This window comes from Grammomys surdaster, unplaced genomic scaffold (genome assembly GCF_004785775.1).
Source record: "Grammomys surdaster isolate TR1022 unplaced genomic scaffold, NIH_TR_1.0 125876, whole genome shotgun sequence".
Taxonomy (NCBI): Eukaryota; Metazoa; Chordata; class Mammalia; order Rodentia; family Muridae; genus Grammomys; species Grammomys surdaster.
In genome coordinates, this window is record NW_021620701.1 from 2,204,865 (window position 1) to 2,226,769 (window position 21,905).

The 21,905-nt window shown below is 44.4% G+C and overlaps 1 protein-coding gene across 1 annotated transcript in view; it reads left to right on the forward strand.

Annotated features, from left to right (window-relative positions):
- Positions 1-21,905, forward strand: part of Arhgef28 (Rho guanine nucleotide exchange factor 28) — a 174,600-nt gene that overhangs the window by 40,966 nt on the left and 111,729 nt on the right. The window contains exons 7-8 of the mRNA XM_028790206.1: positions 8,786-8,844; positions 9,350-9,410. Coding sequence (XP_028646039.1) covers positions 8,786-8,844; positions 9,350-9,410 — 120 coding nt within the window. The remainder of the gene's footprint in view (positions 1-8,785; positions 8,845-9,349; positions 9,411-21,905) is intronic.

The following is a 21,905-nucleotide window of genomic DNA, read 5'->3' on the forward strand; positions in this document are numbered from 1 at the left end:
CTCTCTCTCTCTCTCTCTCTCTCTCTCTCTCTCTCTCTCTCTCTCTCTCTCTCTCTCTGTGTGTCTGTCTGTCTGTCTGTCTGTCTGTCTCTCCCTCCTAGCCTAGCACCTAATAATTGCCAATAGCTCCACAGATTATATGCCCAATACCCCACCGCATGCTGGGATTTTGTCTGATGCTTGCTGTCCCAACCACTGTGAATTCATTTGCATAGTGTCTTGCTGTGTCCAGAAGAAAACATTTCCTTGTAGTCATCGCCCACATCTCTCTCTTACACTGTCTGCCTCCTCTTCCGAAGTGATCCTTAGGGCTTGGGAGGGATGCCTGTGGTATATTTACATGTTTCAGGGCTGAGTGTTCTGCAGTCTCTTAGTCCCTGCATCTTGGCCAATTGTGGATCAGGACGTTAATCATCATCTAGTGCAAATACAAGCTCCTCATGAGAGTTTCGAGATGTATTGATCTGTGGGTACAACGACAGATGCTGGCATGGATGTAGGGAAAGGCGAGCACATCTCCACTTGGGGAGGTGGTACAAACTGGTGCAGCCAATATAAAAATAAGTGTGGAGATTCCTAAAATAAAGCTTAAAAATTACAAAAAGATGCAAAAAAAAAAAAGTTCCTCTGAGCCAGAATGTGGTTTGCTGCTACTTCTTTCATCCTACAGGAAGCCCATCCTTTTCTAGGTTTTCTGGTTAGACCACCTTCTGTAGCTCCCAGGCCAGCTCCCTCCCCTCCCCCATTCACCTCAAATTTGTCTCCCTCTTAATTTGGAGTCTTTCTTCCAAATGGGTTAAATTAGCAGGGTTGGGACAAGTGTAGAACCTAGCTAAGGGCTAATAGATTTGGATAGCTTATCCTAAAGATGTAGCCCTGTAAATGACATTTTTATATTCTAACTAGCTGGTATAAAAGACACTCTGTCCTGATATTTTATTTACAAGCTGTAAGGCTAGCTTGGGCAGGTTTTGAGCTGTTCTAACTTACATCCCAGCTATATGTTCCTCGTTACTTGCTGTGTCTCCTGGCCATGTGCTCATGGTCCGTCTCCTCTCATGGCGGCCTCCTCCTCTTCTCTGTGTCCTTTCTCCTTCCCTCCTGAGACCCCTCATTTGTTCCTCAAGTCCTGCCTTTCTTTCTCTGTGGCCCTTTTATGGATCAATTAATTTGAGGAGCAAGGTTTGCACAACAAAAGCTGGTGTACTGTGAGAATTCTTTTATCTTGGGGCAGCCAGATCTTTGGGTACAGAATTTAGCATTTGAATACATAGCAGCACCAGACCAACCCTAGCATAGCCCAAGAATTTGTTTCTTGAAGTAGACGCTAAGTGAAGTCAGGGGGCATAAAAGCAGTTCTAAACTAAATTTACATTTTGTTTATCTCTTTGAAAGATGACTTATTCCATCTTATTTAAGTAGTAGATTAAGCTGGGCGGTGGCACACGCCTTTAATCCCAGCACTTGGGAGGCAGAGGCAGGCGGATTTCTGAGTTGGAGGCCAGCCTGGTCTACAGAGTGAGTTCCAGGACAGCCGGGGCTATACAGAGAAACCCTGTCTCAAAAAAAAAAAAGTAGATTAAGTTAGGAAAAAATATGCCCTAATTTCACTTTGAAATATAACGGCTTTTTTAAAAGCCTGTGCATATCAGTGATCAGTGATTTGATTCCAACCAAATTTTGAGGCTGAGGTTCTCTCCCTCAACCCATATTTGAATTTTTCACTCTTGAGAGCCTAAGATAGCCTGTGCATGGATGTAGAAGTTCCTAAGGGACATAGTAAACAGGATCATCATGTGACATATACTCAAGAGGAAAGAGGGCACGTGTCTGCACACACTCTGTGCAGTGTTTTGTGTGATAACTAAGTTTAAAGTATTTTTTTTAAATTTCCATTCTACATGAATATCAATTGCCTTATTAGTTTCTACCAGATAAGTCTTCCCGAAGATCAGAGCATCAAATGTTTTCACAGTGATTCTAAATATCCCCCTAAATATTTTCAGAATGCCAGTCAGTTTTGAAGCTAAACTCAAAACTACCTTTGGGGAGGAGGGTTGTTTATGGCATTCATTAGCATTCAGTTTTTTTCTTCATAAAGTGGCCTTTAAAGTTGAGTCAAGGACATGGATTGGTAGGTAAAGCTTGTGCTTTCTAAATGTGAGAACCAGACTTTAGATTCTCAGAACCAACATTAAAAGTGGGGCCAGTGTAGAGGCTTGCCTGTAACCCAGCGCTTGCAAGGTAGAGACAGGGGCTTGTTAGGGCAAGCTGGCTAGCAAGAGTATCTTAACAGACAGCTCTGGGTCCAGTGAGAGATCCTGTCTCAGTAAACAAAGTGCAAAGTGACAGACATCTGTGTCAGCCTCTGCCATACACATGCCTATGCACTTGAGAACATATATGAACATTCACATACATACAGCACACACACACATATATGCAAAAATAAAAATTAAACATTAAAAAATCATGAACTATGACTTTGGTTAAGTTTTAGGTGAGATGTGTTCATATCCAGAATGAAATGTTCCTTAAATGTTTGACTTTTTCCTTCCAATGCTTGATACTTTAGAAATATAGGGGCTGCGTTTACACCTGCTGGTTTAAATTCTTCCATATTTCATATATAGCCCTTTTTGGTGGCAGATAACCCTGTTTTATTTCATTCAAGATTATTTGGAATATCTATATTAAGAATAATTGTGTAGTTGAGATTTTTTTTTTCATTTAATAAAACTGGAGTTGTAGATTGTTGTGAGCTGATTGACATGGGTCCTGGGAACTGAACTCAGGTCCTCCGGAAGATCATTGAGCATTCGTCACCACTGAGCCATCTCTCCATAACCTCTAAAGTAAATATTTTAATCATTAAAAAATAAAGAAGTGACTCCAAGACAAAGAGAGACCTGTTGTTGGTGTTGTTCTTATATCGTTCAGGGGCAGAGCAGATGGCAGTCCATTGTTCATCCTAGCTTGATGCCTGGCTTGATGGACAAAGCTGTCTTATGCCTAGGACTCATAAAAATCAAATCAAATTGAATCAGCACAGTGCAGCAGGAAGAAGAAAGACAGAAATCTGTGGACCACCGTGCCACCCACAGAGCTGCTCTCCAGAGCATGGTACAGGAGGGCCATAGACACCTGCTTGCTGTCACACCATGAAGTATGGATGGAGGATGTCACCCAGGGGCTTGCCAGCCTGTATCTGGAGCCACCACAGTGTGCAAGGATGTGCTGGTCAGGTAGGAGAGAAAGAGAAGTGGGGCAGTTTGGGCATTCTGAAGAGAGATGGGATTGGAGACTCAATGTGGAGAGGAGTAGCCTGTTGTGAGTGGGGAGCCCTGCCCCCTGGGGCCATGGTGAGGTCATCGCCAGAGCTGCTGCTTAGGGCCATGACTGAGCCTGCAGCTATACAGCAACAGGGGTTGGTATCAATGTCCAGGGTTCATGGAGATGAACCATGGAAATGTCCCTGAGAACATGGAGATGTCCCAAATGTCCCTGGTTTGGGCAGCCATCAGGGACTACATGGATGTCCAGGGGTTGTGTATAACTGGTCCCTCTCCTCCCTGGCGAACTGGACCCATCTTTCATCAGCAGCAGCACTTGGGAGAGTGGGCCCTGCTCCTTGCTCAGGCAGCACAGTGGAAGCCACAGAGCTGGAACCAGACCAATGAATGTTTGCAAGAGAAGATGTATGGACAGAAGGATACACTGTGGGACACACCGTAATATACTACAGCTTCCACAATGAGATGCTTTCTATGCTCTGTGTGTGTGTGTGTGTCTGTGTGTGTGTGCGATTTTTGTGGGGAGGCTGTAAGAGCAAAGGGTGGATATGAGGGGGAAGGAGATGATCAGGACTGGGTTTCATGATGTGAAACTCACAAAGAATCAATAAAAAGGTAAAAAGAAATTAAAGAAGTGCTGCTAACGTACTTGAAGACACGGTGCTGTTAATAAGGCCAATTACAAAAGTCACATGATTCCAGCTGTATAAACTATCCCACATAGGCAAAACCACGGAGAGAAAATAACATCGTGGTGAGCAGGCTCATCTATGGGAGGGAGGTCAGAGGGCAGCTGAGGAACCACGAGTGTGATAGCTCATGGCTGTGTGGCCTCAGGCTGGCATGAGGATATTCCAAAGTTGATGGTGGGTGATGGACACCTTGGACCACACTAAAGCCGATGAACTGTGTGCCTGAAGTGGACGAGTGGTGTGGTGTGTGCACTACACTCCAGCAGGGCTAGATAAGTGTAGTCCATCCACGTTAATGACTGGTAAATTTTTCTTGGGTGGTGATTGTATTGATAATTTTTTCAAGTTTTCTTGCACAATTACTGTTGTGGCTCAGAAAAAAAAAGTATTAAGAGTAATTTAGATAAAAAGTACTTCACGTTCTGAATGATTCTAAATATGAAAATCAAATGACCCCAAGCCAGCACGTGGGGAGATGTCTGAGGGCAAGATTCCTCAGTGGTCTCTCTGCTGCTGTAGCTCTGTGGGGATGGCTTGAGCCAATGAAATTGTCTGTAACATTTGGGCTCTTAGAAGAAAGGACTCATTGGGACTTTTGTGGATAACTGTCCCATTGTTCCCCCCACCAAGTGTGACGCTGGGCCAGCAACATGAGTATTCTCCTTAGCATCCCCACTTGGGGAAAAAGGGAGGAACTCAGAAGTTCAAGTGTCCTAATAGATTGTGAATTAAGAATGTCTCCTTCGCCACATTAGCTGAGAGCGGCACGTTCACATTGGGGAAAAACACAAAGCAAAACAAGGAAGCAAATGGGCCAGTAGTGAAATGTTAGTGCAGAACAAGAGAGGAAAAGAGGTCGGCTGAGCTACACAAGTGAGAAGAAGGGACCAAGGGGACAGAGCCTGGTCTTTCCAGGCTCCCTGGAGGCCAGAACTTTAGTATAGTAATAAAGTACTGCTGGAACTGTGGGTGTTTGAGTCATCAGTTCAATAAAGTAAGCAACTTTGCTTCTCTCTCCACATGCAGAGGTGGCTTACCACCGCACTTCATCAGATGGATGTATTTTGGGTGCCAGATGTAGATGGGTGGAAGAGAAGCATATGTTGGTCCCCACCTTGTATGTAACAGGCAGGCGATACAATCACTTGGTTCCCAACCAGTTTGGTCCTAGCCCAAAGTCTGATTCCAGGATGCATTCACTGTCCACAGGAGAAAGGGACTCATTCAAAGACTATTTGTCAGGTTGTCCTGGAATGTACTACAAGGCTCCCTGCCTCAGCCTCCCCATTGCTGGGATTACAGGCACATGATGCTCACCCAAGAGGACACTGAATCATGTGTGAATGAGTGTGTTGCTTGAGAGGTTGTATGGTGAGGATAAGCATTGTTAGGGTGCTGTTTGGTTATTTCTTCGGGAGGCAGAGCACACAGATAGCACCACCAGCTTACCGGCTATGTGCATGGCACTTTTGTGCTGCTGTCAGGTGTGGCCAGGAGATAGGACAATGGGAGAGTAGAAGGTTGGTGGACCTCTGGCTCTGCTGAGAACTTTTCTGCTCATCCTTCCTTTCTGGAGGGAGGGTCCTTGTGGTTAGGCCACAGGGCAGTTGAGAGAGTTCTGGCTCTCGTTGGTTGCTTAAGTCTAGACTCTGGATCCATCTTGCAAGAAGATGTAGGAAGCTTGTACATGGTGGTGAGCTTTTCTTCAGGCAAATCTTCTTAACGAGACACTGATATTAATCTTACAGCTACTTAACCCTGGGGTAAGAATCCCTGTTTGTTGGTGCTGTGTCATTAGTGAACATAAGTACTGGAGATTATCTCTTGTTTTTTATTATAGTTTGGCAATATTTAAAAAAAAAACGTGTTTATCAAGTTTGGTAAGTCTGATGTAGAGCGGTAATCCTTCCTTCTAGGTGGGCCTTGAAGACAGTGTTAATAGGCCCTTAAGCAGAATGGGTAGAGTTACTAATACTATTATCAGCCAAAGGTTGCTATAGCAATGAGCCATTTGATTGCATTGTGCAATTGGTGGTACCTTGGGCTAGTGTAAAAGGAGTCCACTAATTTAGCAGAAACTCTCCTGGAGCAATTTAATTAAGTTCGAGTAGGATAGGTACCAGATTCTCTGCAAAGCTCCGAGATGTCCTTCTGGTGAGCGGTTCTAAATTAATGAAAGATGTTATGGGTCTGGACCTGCAGATCTTCACAACTCTTAAGTAATTTTAGGGCGAGGATTTTCATACATTTAAAAGTTCTTTTTAAAGCCAAAAGTAATTATAATGGAAAACTATCATTTTATTGTGGAGTGTAGTAGATTGTAAAATCCTTTGACATTTTAGTTGTCTTTGAAACTTTTTACCAAGTAGCTATTTTATGTCGAGTGCACCTCATGCCTCCTACCCTCTCTCTTCTCATCCTTCCTCCTATTCTACCAGTCGGCTTTGCTCCTAGCTTTATTGTTGCGTATATACATGTATACATACATACATACATACATACATACATACATACATACGTACATGTATATACATTTATATAAAATCTAGGAACCACAAATAAAAGAAAATATACAATCTTTATCTTTCTGAGACTGGCTATTTTCACTTAATGTGATTACCTCCAGTGTCTATTTTTTCTACAGCAGTTGTTTTAAAAGGTAGAAAGAGAGAGAAAAAAAGTTCACAGGGGACTAAGCGGGGCTGTAGGGATGGAGATGTGCTGAGATCATGGGGTTGGCCTTTTTAGGAGGTAGGGCTGAGGAAGAAAGCTGAATGAGCCCTTTGATATTGCAAATGGTCACAGGCCACATCCTGTTTTCCAGGGTGCTTTTCAGAATAAATGCCTGCATGTATGGAATGCTTTAGAGATGCAGTGGCCTGAAGTGCCTCTCAGGGCATAGCACATCCAGCAGGATGGAACTGCGTGATCTATTTCCTGTCTGGTACAGATGTGTTCCTGGAACCTTTGGCTCTGTTACTCCGGTCTTTCTGTGGCGCTGTAGCTATAGTCTCTACTTGAAGTTTCATTATGCAGGTTTGAGTTTCCTCAGCAACATGTACGTGGCAAACACCTCGGGAGGCAATTCACAATTCTGTGCATCGGTGACGTGAACTGGAAAACCTTGCTTTAACTTTTTGCTTTGGACTTCGACAGGGAAAAGACAAAACCAGCCTGTTTGACTTGTAAGGCTGGTCTTCATGCAAATGTTACTCTTCTGCCACCTGGAGACAAGATTTGGGAAATGCATTTAAAAGCATGTTGATGTTCTGTGTATAAGCTATCTTCCGCTGGGGCGTCTCTATTCTCCGTTGAGAAGAGTTGACGTAACCGCACAAAATCGAGGCTTTTATGTTTTTGTTTTTATCATGAGGCCTCATGGTGATCATGAGTTCATGATCAATGCCAGTTGTCCACGGTCACTATAGCATCGATTGCTGGATGTAAAATAAATTCAGTTATTCTTTTAAAAAATCATTTGCTTTTAATTATGAGTATGTTTGTGTGTGGGGTGTGCATACGTGTATGTGTGGGTGCCGGTGGGAGCCAGAAAAGGACATACAAAGTTATCAGCAGTCGTGGCTGCTGGGAACTGAACTCAGATCCTCTGAAAGACCAACAAGTGCTCTTAGTATCTAGGCCGCCCTGTTCTCGCCTCTCCACTTCTTACTTCACCTTTGCATTCTGTCGTCCTTATTGTCTGATTTGCCGTGGAGAGCTGCAAACGTAAGGGACTTGTACGTTTTCTGTGAAATGTAACCCCTGGCACAGTACCAAGAGCTTAAATAAATCCACTTGGAGGTTTGAGGCAGAAGGCAACTGAAATTAATAGGAGAGGCAAATGAGGTAGGGGATGCCCAGTTTATAAACTTTCTGGGAAAATTCCTGGCATTTCTCTAGACCACATCCAAAAGGTCTTGGAGGCTGAGAAGCTGAGATTCCAGAAAAGATCCGAAGGCCCAGCAGGGTTGTGTATTCCTATAAATTCAGGTGAAAGGTTTTCAGCTAATCACCCTTGCTAGAGACATCAACACTCTTTCCAAGGCTAAATCTGCACTATGGTTATTTTGACTGTTTTGAACTTGTTTCCGGGAAACTGAGTATTTGGGAAGAGAACCAATCAGTCAAAGGACAGAGAAAATGCCCCCTCACCTGGGTTTCCTGTTCATCACAGAACATCCTGAACGTTGTTTCCAGGAAAAGCTTTGCTGGGAGCAAGGGGGGTGGGGGGACACCTGGAGCATCTGGGGCCAGTCAGCGCTTAACCAGGCAGCTGAGGTCGGTGCTGGAGCTGTGTGGCGTGCTCCAAGTTCATCGATGCTGAAGGGGCAGCTGGGTGTCTTTAGAGCGAATTAGTCACTCTTCTTTCTTCTACTGACACCTGTGGGGTACGAGGCAAGTAGGATTCCTCAGGTGGGTACCAGTCACATCCTCAGCATCTGTTAAGAGGCTTGATTGGGGGTGGGGGAGAGCATCCTTCCTTTGCAGTCAAGGACACTGATTTATTTAAGCTACACTCCTCCCCCACCCCTGCCACCCCAGGATTTCCGGTGAGAGCTCCTGCCTTGTTTACGTAGTAGAATGCACAAATAACCCCAGCGTGTGTGCAGTCAGGTGACCACATACTTCACTCTCTAGTAGAGCTGCCTGTTAAAAAGCCTGATCTAAGCCTAGCTAATCCTGTGCAGAGGTTCCTGGATGACTTGTATATACCTGTCACGTATTTTCTTTGTCTGTCTGTCTGTCTGTCTGTCTGTCTGTCTGTCTGTCTGTCTAACTAAAGAATTGTTTCTTTTTCAGAGGTTAGGAATTTGGAGTCTGGCAGATCACCATCGGAGGAGGAGGAGGAGTGTGGAAAGGTAAGGAAACGTGGTCACCTGGTCTCACTGTCATCTCTGTATATCTCTCCAGAGTTAAAGTAGGTGTGACAATTGAGCTTGTGTTCATAAAAATCCACAAATAGGCAGGGGTGTGTCCCAAATCCAATTTCTTTTCTTAGGATCGAAACGGGCTACGTGCTATAACCAAGCCTAGCTATCTTTCTGAGTTGTCGTTGTCGTAAGCACAAGTGACCACAGCATCCTCCAGAACACACTAGGCTGGAAGCATCTCACGCCCGGATGTTTGCTGACACCGCTTTCCCTGTGGGCAGCTTTCAGGTGTGTGTTAGCTGAACACACATCCTTTCCTTATTTTTAGCTCTCAGTGCTAATTATAAACACAGATGACTCTCCTGTTTACACCTTGCGTTGTGAGTGAGCGATGTGCTTTTATTGGTGTTTTCCAAGAGCGTCATTCTAGGTCATGAGAAACAATGTTGCAAAGATGGGATTTAATGAAATTCCTCACCTGTGTCTGTTACAGTGTGTCAAAAGCCAGGTGGATGGGCCAGACGAACATGAAGACCAGGACCACCTCCTGCTGGGTATGTTCTAAAATGCTGCATTGTCTGCAGCGGGGGAGGGGGGTGGGAGGTTGGGGGTGGGGGTGGGATGCTATGGACTGAGCATATGGTAAACAAAAAGAGAGCTTGTTAGTATGAAATACTCTTTCCTGAGACCATTGTTGACACCTTTCACCCTTCCTAGGCCAATTTTCTTTAATGTTTCAGTTGTAACAGTACAACTTGTACTTACAATCTAAAATACACAGGAAGAACCGGAAACATTCCCTGAGGAGTTTCATCCTCCCAAACTCAGGCATAGTAGTTATGGTTACCTCATCTCAATGTGGCAGGTACTGGAGGCTTCAGTTCAGGAAGGTCCTGAACCTGGGGGAGTGGACTTTGGGTACCATTCTGCGTTTTGCACAGGGCTGCCCAATGTGTGCTACAGAGATGAGCCTTTGTGGTCTATGCCCCACCCATGGGCCTCCGGAGAAGACCTAGTGTTGCTGTGGTGTGTAGGTCCCTTAAGAGGGACAGAGGGTAGAGAGGATTCTTTCCATGGACCTGGAAATTCTCATTTATTCTCAGATGTCCTATTCCCCTCTCCCTGGGCGCCTCCCCTGCTCTCCCCTACATATCTCTGGAATTATTTAGAGGCCAGCAGAATAGAATGAAGTTTGGGTAGGAGTACGTAGGCCTGGCTGCCAGCAGATGCCTGTCGACTGGAATGTTCCTGAGCCTTCTTCAGGTGTAGTGCATCGGAGGCAGCTTGCACCCCTGTCTTAGTTAGGGTTTCCTAACTAAGTGCTGTGAAGAGACACTATGACCAAGGCTACTCTTATAAAGGACAACATTTAATTGGGGCTCACAGGTTCACAAAGTTCAGTCCATTATCATCATGGTGGGAAGCAAGGCAGCTCCAGGAAAGTGTGGTGCTGGAGGAGCTGAGAGTTCTATATCTTGTTCTGAAGGCAGAAAGGAGAACACTGTTTTGCAAGCAGCTAGGAGGAGGGCCTTTCAAAGCCCACTCCTATAGTGACACACTTTCTCCAACAAGGCCACATCTACTCCCAACAAGGCCAAGCCTATTCAAACCACCACAACACTTGAAGGGCATATGAGAGCAGAGCTGTCTTGGAGGTGGTCCCTTGTGGCCAAGGCAAGTCCTCAGGCTAAGGAGAATTGAGATGCGGTATGCAGCAGAGGTGGCTGACATATGGAGGCATCACGAGCAACTTGTGAGGGGGTTCCTGGAGGCTCTGGCATTGTGTTTGGCATCCGTAGTAGACACGTGTCAGAGCTGTTACAACCATTGGGAAATCCCGTAGCCTAGAGCAGGCCAGGAGGAAGCACCCACAGTGTCGGCTGAATGTGTGTTTCTGGGCTTGGCCCTTCGCCAGCAGTGGTTTGCTGGATGTCCTGGCCTGAGGTGCCGCTGAACTTGGAACAGAAACTGAGTTGTGTTCTGAGCAGGGTGCACACATCTGTTACTGTTGCTGTATAAGGTGAGAATAATAATTTATGTCCAGAACCCACAACAGGGGAAGAGGAAGGAGGAAACAAACACAAACATCAAGAACTAGATGACTCGCCGGGCGGTGGTGGCGCACGCCTTTAATCCCAGCACTTGGGAGGCAGAGGCAGGTGGATTTCTGAGTTCGAGGCCAGCCTGGTCTACAGAGTGAGTTCCAGGACAGCCAGGGCTCCACAGAGAAACCCTGTCTCGAAAAACCAAAAAAAAAAAAAAAAAAAAAAAAAAAAAAAAAAAAAAAAAAAAAAAGAACTAGATGACTCTTGTGAGCCCCAGAGCCGGGAGTGTGGTTCTTATTCACGCATCCAGGATGTCTCATCTGCGGATTGCATCACACTCTCTGGAATGTCAGCTTTGAAGAATGTTTACTCAGACACGTTGCTGGGGAAAGAGGGGTTGGCTGTTAAAAGTATTAAATAGTGGGATTATTTTTAATTTGGGACTCTAAAACCTCTCCCCAATCTCCTTCTGGCGTACTTGTTGGGTGAGAAGATTTTTTGCTTTGTAAACTGCAGTAACCTTGCTTAAGCTGAGTGCTTGGTCAGTAACGTCATTGCGGCTGAAGAAGAGCATTAGGAAGGCAGAGAGGGAGGGGAAGTTGGGAAGGAGTGCGGGCCATGGACATAACTTTCTGAATCTAGCATTTGTTCTATCGTGTATTTAAACTTTTGAATTAAGAAGGAAAAGAAAAATCTCCTGACTTTATGAAATAACACGAGAATAGACCTTAAAGGAATCACTGAGACAGAAGAGAGAGCAGCCAGCAGTGTGTAACAGGCAGATGTAAGCCAGAGGCAGGAATGGGAAGCTGCTCCCCCCAGAGGCCACTTCAGAACTCTTGTCTTTTGTGTGTGCTGGTATTCTGTTCGGAGCTGCTAATAAAACATCCAGGATAGAAGTGTTAAGACTTTGCTGTATTGTATTATTTTAAACTGTGTGGTGCAAATGTAGTGTTGTCTTACAAACTGGATCACTGTTGTTCTGGTGGAACTTTGCGTGTGATGGTTGTGTCTGGAAGTGCTCTATCTAAACAGCAGCAACAGCCAGTCATGTCTGTCAAGCACTGTATGTGAGGCCTGTGTGTAACGAAGTGTAGACTTAGTTGTCTTCATTGGATCCTATTAGACAGGTCAGGTTAGGCTCAGTTCCCTTTGTGTTGTTTCTCACGACCCCTCTCCGAGCACCAGAATCACCTTGGCTGTTAGTGTGTGTACACTAGAAATGACCGTGGTTGTAAGGATTAATGGGCATGACAGAGCAGGTGAGCTTATCCGGAGTGAGTGGCTGCCATAGATGCTGAGGAGATGACATTGGTGTTAAGACCAGGAATAATGGCCTTGTTCTCTGTGGACACATAAGCAAACATGTCCACCCTTGTCATCTATCACACAGTCGAGTTATAAAAGGGAACCATGACAAAAAGCATTTCTATGTTTTAAGCATGCTTATGATTGCACGTTGAGTTGCATTCAAAGTTATCCTGTCTGGAGAAACTGCAGGACTAGGGTTTTACTCAAAGAGAGAATCTTCTGTTGAAGGGCTGGGATCTAATTCTGTAGCTGCTAAAAGAAGATAGTGGGGTTCCTTCCCAGGAGGCAGCTAGAGGAAGGAGGCAGGACACAAAACCCTCGGGAGGCAAAGGAAGAAAAGCAGGTAGGTGCTACAGCGTGGTCAGCGCTGAGGGTGAGATGAGAAAAGGACCCCTTGGACCCAGTCCACGGCACTAAATGAGATAAAGTAACGGCATCAAACTTCTCAGCAGAGCTGGAGTCAAGGCTGCGCAGAGGCTCCATCGCAGGGAAGATGGAAGGGAGCATCTGCTGGAAAAGTATGCAGCCTGTGAGACCCTATGGTGGGGGAGGGTAAGCTGCATGGAATCCGCCATGAGGATCCATGACCACTCGGACCCAGCCAAACAGCAGACCGCTTGATCGCTTGCTGTTGGGCAAACTCCTGCTGAAAGATTCACTCTGAAAAAGAGGAAAACGATATGGCTTTGGTTGGAAATTAAGAATTCCAGTTGAAAGTTAAGTTCCTGTTTGAGGACTGTGAAGCTACAATCCTAGTGTCTTAGTTGAATCACAAAAGCTTCTGGAAAGGGATGGCTTTGCTCTGTCAGCTAGGAATATTCCAGAGTGTGCGTGAGGCTGTACGGGCCATAGACCTGCTGTCGTGACTCGTACACTGAAGCTAAGCTTCCTGTAGTAACTCATCGCCGATTCTCATGCTCTTCGTTGGATTAAAAATTGTATGAACGCATTCGGCTAGAGTTGTGTGTCATGTAGCTATCGGCATGGATATGAGGGACCGGTGGAACTGAGGTGGTGAGACAAGAGCATGGGGGCGTGTCTTAACTCTTCCTGTGGGGGAGGGGTGGTGGTAGATAGCATCCTGGGGTGAATGACTGTGGGGTGGCGAATGGAACTGGTTGGTGTTCTTCTTGGGAAGTTTCAAGACTGTGAGACTCTGGCAAAAAGTCATACCTTATCTGCTGCTGCAGATTTGGCTGGCAGACAGTGAGCTTGGCTCCGTGCAGAGATTTCAAACAGAATCTTGATAAGTAAGACGTTGGGGAGGAACTGGAGAGATGGCTCAGTGGCGAAAGACCAGAGTTTGATTCCCAGCACCTGTAGCAATATAGTTCCAGAGAGTTCCAGTGCCCTCTTTCGGCCTCATTGGATATTGCATTCATTCACTGCATAGTTCACATACGTGCACGTGGGCAAAACAATTTTACCCTTTATTATTCACTTTGCGTTAAGTAACTGCTGTCTAAGAAGCCACTTAAAGGGCTGCTGTACACATATTTTCCACAAAGAGCGTGAATGACTTTGCAAGAAGAAAAGGAAAATGGGTACACACTGTAGGTGCTCTGACGGACATGGTCAGCTCACGCAGGGGTTCAAATTGCAATTATTTTAAACTTGTTAGTCATATGTTTCATTTTAATATTTTTATGTTTTCCTTGTCTTAAAGTATTTATTTTTATAGCTATGCGTGTTCTGCCTACATGTATGTCTGTGAACTGTTCAGCAAATGCATGCAGTACCCACATGCATGCCCGATGCCCTCTGAGAGCATCAGATCTCCTGAGACTGGAGTAACAGGTGGCTGGGAGCTGACATGTGGGTGCTAAGAATCAAACCCACATCATCTGGAAGAGCAGCCAGTGCTTTAAACTGTTAAGCGATCTCGGTAGCCCCTATTTTTAATTTTTAAACAGTATTTTTATTATTTGAACATTCTATACATTTATACAATACATATCAATCACTGTTACCTTTGGGTCGTTTGTTGTTGTTGTTATTTTTTCAGATAGGGGCTCAAGTAGTCCAGGCTAGCCTCAAACTCACCAAGTAGGTGAAGGTAACCTTAACTCCGGACATTCCTGCCTCTACCTCCCTCGCACTGAGATTAAAGTCTGCACTGTGACATCTGGCTATAACTTTGAGTCATTTCATTTTGATTGTTATTTATTACATATCATACGAGAAAAGGAAAACTTTTGCTGGATGTTGGGACAGGGAGGGTGGACACTAGGGGGACAGATGAACGGAAGCTGGCTGTGGACAGAAACCCAACTTTGTAACTAAACGAAATAGCAAAAACCATCTGGGAATCGTAAGATGCGCAGATAGATGCAGACGGGGAGATCGGAGGCTGGGATTTCTCAGCGGCAGGACAGAGGCCTTGAAGCCCCTATGTGAAGTTTAGTGGGGATATCAGCAGAGGAACCTGGGAAATGAGGATCCAGCAGAACAGCGCCCCTAGAGCAGGAGGCTAAAGCGCAGCATGGGAGTCAAGGCCTCCTCTGTTGTGAGCACCCAGTGAAGATCTCTGTCTCCGCTCCTAGAAGTGAGGCAAAGAGTGTGCTCAGTAGTGCTGTTTCCCCCATCAACTAATAATTAGCTACTAATTAAGTGACTTCTCATATCTAACTGATAGCAGTGGCCAGAGCTCTAAATGCTCATAAAACGTTAATCACTTGTGGATGAGACAATAAAAACAATCTAGGAGCCAGGGCCCTTGTGTAATTGGAAGCCGACCTCTCCTCTAGCCCTCTCTCATCCCCTGCCCCTCCCCACCCCTTCTTACCCCTCCCCACCCTCCTCTAGCCCTCTCTCATCCCCTGCCCCTCCCCACCCCTTCTGACCCCTCCCCACCCTCCTCTAGCCCTTCCTTAATTTCACTATGCACGATCTCTGTCAAGGCCTTGGGAATGTTGTATGAAACATGGAGGAAAAGAGAAGAAAGACGGGATCTTCAAGGCTCTTGGACCTCTAGAAAGTCAGCTTTAATAGTGTGAGCTATAAAATAGATATTTCTGTGAACTCTCTCTCTCCCTTTGTATTTCAGCTTTTGGGTGGGAGTAGGCAGCATTTCTCTACAACAAACTAATTTCACCCATGACTTGAAGTAAAAGCCTTGGGACAGAGGAATCTTCCAAGAAGGGCATGACAAATGCAGTTATTGGTGTAAAATTGGATGCTTTTAATTCTTTTTGCTTATTTCAAATTGGTGGTCATTGAGGTTTTAAAAATAGTTTTGGGGGCTGGAGAGGTGGCTCAGCGGTGAAGAGCATCAATTGCTCTTCCAGAGGTCCTGAGTTCAATTCCCAGCAACTACATGGTGACTCACGACCATAGGACACCCTTTTCTGGTGTGTCTGAAGACAGCTACAGTGTGCTCATATACATAAAATAAATCTTAAAAAAACAATTGTGGTAGAAAAAAATTGCTGTCTTAGGCATTTGGCTGCATGTTTGCTACAAGATCAGTTTGGTTCCCTTGCTGAGTTCTGCCTCTCTGTGTCTGTGGCTTCCTTGTTTGGGTAAAAGTGATCCTTATGGAATATAGAAAAGAAAATGCATGTTTTCCCTTAAATGAGATTACTGGAGTATTTGTTGACAAACATGCATCCCATAAGACTATTTGAGGATTTTTAGGTTATTATAAACTGTCATCCGTAGGCTTGGAGAACAAAAAGAAATTGTAGCGTTGATGGAGGTAACTCGACTATTTTGTTGTATTTTCTTCCAAAGAAAAGCCCCGAAAAGTTGTCGAGCTGTAGGATGCTGGTTGCTCCTGTGATGGGGCTAGTGTTCTGTTCTTCATATTGTTTGTTCTAAGATGTACAATGGAAAAAGGAATAAAAAGGGCATCATGAAAACCACTTGATCCTGGCTGCTAGTAGAAGCCCCACTGCCTTGTTCTAAGCTTTGCCTACATATCAGGATGGGAGCTTTAGAAATTCTGAAGCTGGTCCTAAGGTCCAGATTGGTCTAGATGGAGCGTGCCCATCAAGACTTTGTAAACGGCTCCAGTGAGTCCTGGGGGAGTCAAGGCTGAAAGCCACAGCTAGGGGGTCTCTGGAAGCCAGTGGTGTTGGGATCGGTGCCAACTACCTAGTTCTCAGGACCTTTACCACTGAGAAGTGGAGTCCACTTTAGTCTCCAGTGATTAAGAAAGGAGTGAGTGGAAGGTTGTTTACATTAGGTGTGCCAGTTCTGTCTCATTTTTAGGAAAGTTTTAGACTTATGTACCTTTTATTTCCCTGACCCAGTTTCTCATGTGTGATACCTTGTTGTATTTAGTCATCATCTTTTCCCTAACTTCTTGGCTGTGACAGTGTTTCACACTTCCCTGGGTTTTGATGATCTTACAGTTTTGAGGAGAGCTGGTCAGGAGTTTTATAGATGTTCCATAGATGGAATTTATGTTTCCCCCATCATTAAAGTTACAGGTTTGAAAGGAAGATTAGCTAGGTGGTGATAGTGCTTGCTTTTAATTCCAGTACTCAGGAAGCAGAGGTAGGCAGGTCTCTGAGTTCGAGGCCAGCCTGGTCTACAGAGGGAGTTCTTGGACAGACAGAGAAACCCTGTCTCAACAAAACAAAACAAATCAAAACACAACAGAAAGAAAGAGAAATAGGTGAAGTACTGTATCCATCATATGACACAAAGCGTTTGTCCTGTCTACTTTCTTAATCACCACTGATGTTGACATTCGTCTCCTGGATGTGGCCATGTTGGCCATTTTCTTTCCTGTGAAGTTATTCCTCCTCACCCCTTCCTCATACTGTAGTCTTTGGAAGGAAGTCAAGATGTTTGGTCCACAGTCGGAGCAGGGAGTTGTCTGCATGCTTCCTTATGGGTGGAGTAGCTGCGTACATTGGAATTCTCTTACATGGAAGGCTTGTATTCCTCCAGTATTTGGTCATTCACTAACATCATTTCAAAGACAAAGACTTTTGAATAATATTCCAATAATGTTTTGTTGTGGAAGCAATGGAGCTTTTGTATTAGGGACTATCTTAATTGGCTTTTGCACCCTTTTTTAGATCTTCATTGGTGTGTGTGTATCTGCGTATGTATGTATAGCATGGTGAAAAATATCATTTATGATTTGTTAATTGATGATATTGATGATACAGGGCACCTTGGATTTCTCAAAAGCCATAGAACTTTATAGCACATCAAGTGAACCTTAATGTATACAAACAGACAAACAAATAAAAACCAACAGTGGGTGTCTTAGTGTTTCTATCACTGTGAAGAGACACCATGACTATAGCAGCTCTTATGAAGAAAAATATTTAAATGAGGCTGGCTTACAAGTTCAGGGCTTTAGTTCATCCTCATCATGGCGGAAAGCATGGCAGTGTGCAGATAGACATGGTGCTGGAGGAGGAGCCTAGAGTTCTACACCTGGACTCACAGGCAGCCGGAACTGGGCCTATCTTAAGCTTCTGAAATCCAAGAAAATTCAAACCTGCTTCTTTGAGGATAGGGTTTAGATGCAAGTGTTTATAGGAATAAGAAACACCGTGGCCTGAGGCTTTAGAAAAGGGAATTGAATAATGAAGTTACTTCATTATTCTGATCTTCATTATGTGTAATCAAACCTTTTCGTTCTTCACAGGAAGCTTGTTCAGAAAATGGCTCCGTTAGTGTGATCTGAAAGTGGCTGTGGTCTCTTTGATGTGAAGTAGTCATATCAGACACTTGTGTAAATGTGGGTGACATGAAGGGTGGGTGGCTTCAACAGGTTTGAATGACTTCCAAGTTCCTGCAAAACAGGTGGCCACCGTTACCTCCCCGATCAATGTAACAGAGGTGCTATCTACTCATGCACTCCATGACTTCTAAAATCGTGATAAAAGAAATAACCATAAAGAAATAGAGCTACTTACCCTGGAGGTCATGGAGTGAGTACTTCAGTAGTACACTGTAGGAATATGCTGAAAGGAAATTCTATTTCTAGCTAATATTTAAAGTATACTGGAAATGTCTTTAATTTCTTTCTGCTATAATTGCCTTTATTCCTCATGATAACTTCTGCAGTATAGATGTTATGATCCCATTTTAACTGTGCTAAACTCAGAACTTATGAGGAACGTGGTTGGGGATATTAATTAAGTGGTAGAACTGCCTTGTCTATGTGGCCAGTATTCATGAGCTTTCTTGTAGCTTGGGGTGCCTTTAAAATATGTTAGGCCTAGATTCTTCTCTCAAGGAATTTGGGCTCCCCTTAGGAGATAAGAAAACCTCACATTTTCTGTTCCTCAAGTCCTGTGTCAGTTCTTGAAAAGATTTAGTTTTATCAGGGTTGAGAGGGAAATGAACTTTTGTCCATATGAAGAGTGTGAAGGGGTATCTTCTGCATGGGGCCTTCAGAAAGCAGACACCCCATGAAGACAGCAGTATCTGCCTAGGGTGCTTAGACCCTCCTGCAGCTGCTTTGCTTAGTAAAACGTTTGTTAATTTAAGAAAGCACAGTGAGGGAAAGGTACAGCCCATGAAGTCACTTGCACACTACTGTAGTGGTTGTGCAGTAACCATTTACAGAGTGACTGGAGACTATAATTCTTCCAACTGCAGTTGCAATCAGCCAATCCTACAAAGCAAATGCCTTTACCTTTTAAATATGGATGAGATGCAAATAGCCTCTTGAATTAATTTAAATGCAATTAAGATAACAAAATGGAGAGAGAGAGGGAAAAATAACTCCCTCAGTGACAGTAGGAAATGATGATGAATGGCACATGTTTAAGGGGTCTCCAGAAGGTAAGAAATTGATTGAGCTGACTCAAAAATAAAACAGGCTATGCCAATGGTGTTTTCTACTTCACTCTCCATGTTAATTGCACGGACTGATCAGGGCAAACAGAAAAAAAAAAAAAGTCTCGAGATCCAAGAGCTGTTTTCACAGTGCTGGGGGGTTTCATTGTCAGAAAATTTTCATTAAGCAATTGATCTGTACTTTGTCAACAATGATTGTACCTCTAACAGATCAAACAGATTAAGATGGATCCACTTAACACCTCAACCCACAGCAATGGCTGCACCAGTTCGTTCCTGCCTCCTTCTGCATCTTAAGTTCCCCTGACCCGTTATTATTAAAGATAGTCATGGGAGGAACATCTGCTCCAGTAACTTCTTTTAAAAGATTTATTTTAATTGTGTGTGCATGTGTGCATGAGTGTGTGTGTGTGTGTGTGTGTGTGTGCTCGCGCACTCGTGCACTGATATTTCTAATAGCCTGAGAAGCTTTCTCTCAGAGGCTCCTTGACAGCAGAGCTAAAGGAGAATAGCGGTCTCCTTTTTCTTTGATCTAGAGACATCTTGGAAACAGTTTGTAGCCACACGACATCCAAATGTTATCTGAAGCTTTGGGGAACTAGAAATTTTCTTTACTGATAAATGATGTTCTTTCTACAAATACAGTTATATTTATTATATAAATATATTTAAAATTTTAAGAGTCCTCATGTTTTGTCAAAATACATGGTTGTAGTCAGTAGCTGCTATAGCTACTACAGCTGTCATGTAAGATTTGCCATCCCCATGGTTTGACCAACTGGTACGACCCATTCATTTAACAAATGCCTGCGTGTTCCTTGGCTCTGTCCATGAGACTGCATCTTATGTAGCTCAGGCTGGCCTGATACTTGCTGTGTAGCCAACTTCTGATCTTCTTGTTCTACCTTCCAAGTGTTGAGATTCATGGCCAGTTTATGCAGTGTTGGGGATCAGGCCCATGGCTGCATGCATGCCAGGCAAACACTCTGTCATCTAAGCTACGTCTCTAGCTCTCAGCTCCTCTTGTGTAGTTTTTCTTTTTCTTTTTTTTTAAAATAATGTTTTTAATTGAAATAGAGTCTCCCTCCCTTTCTCCCTCCCTCCCAGCTACCTTCCCATATCCCCTTCAAGTGGATAACCTCTTTTTATTTGATTATATTTGGTACACACATGCGTACGCACACACATACACACACACATACACTCACGTAATTTTTAAATTTTATTTGTGAGGGGGATATACATGTCATGGCACATGTGTGAAAATCAGAGAAGAATTTGCAGGAGTTCATTCTCCTTCCACCATATGGGACCCAAGGATCCAGCTCAGGTTGCCAGGCTCAGAGCTGACTCCCTGACAATACTGTCTACTCTTTTTTCTTATTAAGAATCATATATAGAGTAAAATCCTCTTGCTTGATGTATTTGATGTTCAAGGCTGAGAATAATTTATTCTTACAGTTGTACCCATCTGTTTAGGAAAAATAATTTATTCTTCAGATAAAAGGCTACAAAATAGAAAAGTACTCATTTCTCCTTTAGACTCAATCATTGCAGCTATGTGCTAATTATATTTTGTTCCTTTTCTAATTTTATAGAAAACCATATGAAATCACAGTACCAGTTTACATAATTCTGATTGTGACTTGAATTTACACTCCTGTAGGCCCCTCCCATGCTGTCTCTCTGCTTTTGCCCCTCCCTCACTCCTCCCTGATCAGAGAGGCTCAGCTACCACAGAGCAGGCTGTGACCCACGGCCTCCTCAGCAAGGCACTCACTCGTGCCAACAGTCGGGGAAAACACTGAAGGAATCGATGAATGCTAACGAAGACATACAGTTGTGTTCCAGGCCTGCAAGGTTGAATGGCCCCTCATGTTGTTTCCTTTAGCTTTCTCTGAGCATTCTAAGACTTCACAAAACACATCAAAACGTAGGACTTCTTGGCCTTCTTCCTCCTGCAAGAAGTGCTTTAAAGAGACTCCTGTGGGAGAGTGCTCTGTAGACCTTGGCGGCTCAGTGTAATCTTATTTGGGTCACACATCTCTGTGTACTTATCAGAGTAGGGAAGACCGGTGAGCGGCAGCTGTGGCTTATGGGAAGGCAGTGTGGACTTCCACTGCATGCTAATCACTGGAAAGTGTATAGGGGGACTGCAGGAGCTGGTGTAGTAATGAAAGTTCAGAACTGAGCTACAGAGTCACGTCCACCCTTAGGACTGACTGATGAACCTGGTGACAGATCAGGAAACAAGCACACAAGCTACATGTCCTGCTAGTCAGTAATAAAGGACTTTAAATGGATACAGAGAGATGTGCCCACTGCAGCCACTGCAGACGAAGGTAAAAGCATCTGCCCACCTTAGGACCAAAAGGATCAGGAGACCAGACTGTTGAGTAAAAGACCAGTTGCACCCTCAAACCTGCCCAAGATGCTCACAGTGTAGACTGTCGGCTTCTCAGGAACGGTGCATCCTGGAGCAGACTGGCTTGCATTTGCTGTGGACTAGCTGTCCACTCATAAACCAGCCTTCCTTACCCAGCATAGCACAGCACAGCTTTCCCGAGGAACAATTTCCTAGCTCTCAGCAAAATAGGCGTCAGCCTAGGAAGCTTTTCTTGAATCTCAGGCAGCAGGCAGGCGGGCAGGGCAGCGTTTTCTCTCCTCCCTGCTCTCTTCCTTCTTCATTTCCATATCCAGCCACAAGAAGAGGGGAGTTAATGATTCATTTGCTCCCTGGTGACCTTTTGAATAACTGGACTGCGATGTATCAGCCAGACTCCAGGTCCCCCGCTCTCCCCCTCCGGCTTCTCTGGTTTGGCTTTAATATTTACAGCCTCCTTGTTGGTCTACATGCCTGAACGCCCGAAGGAAGCAAAACATTTATTGCCTCTCCCTCCCTGAGTTTGGAGCTGTTTCACC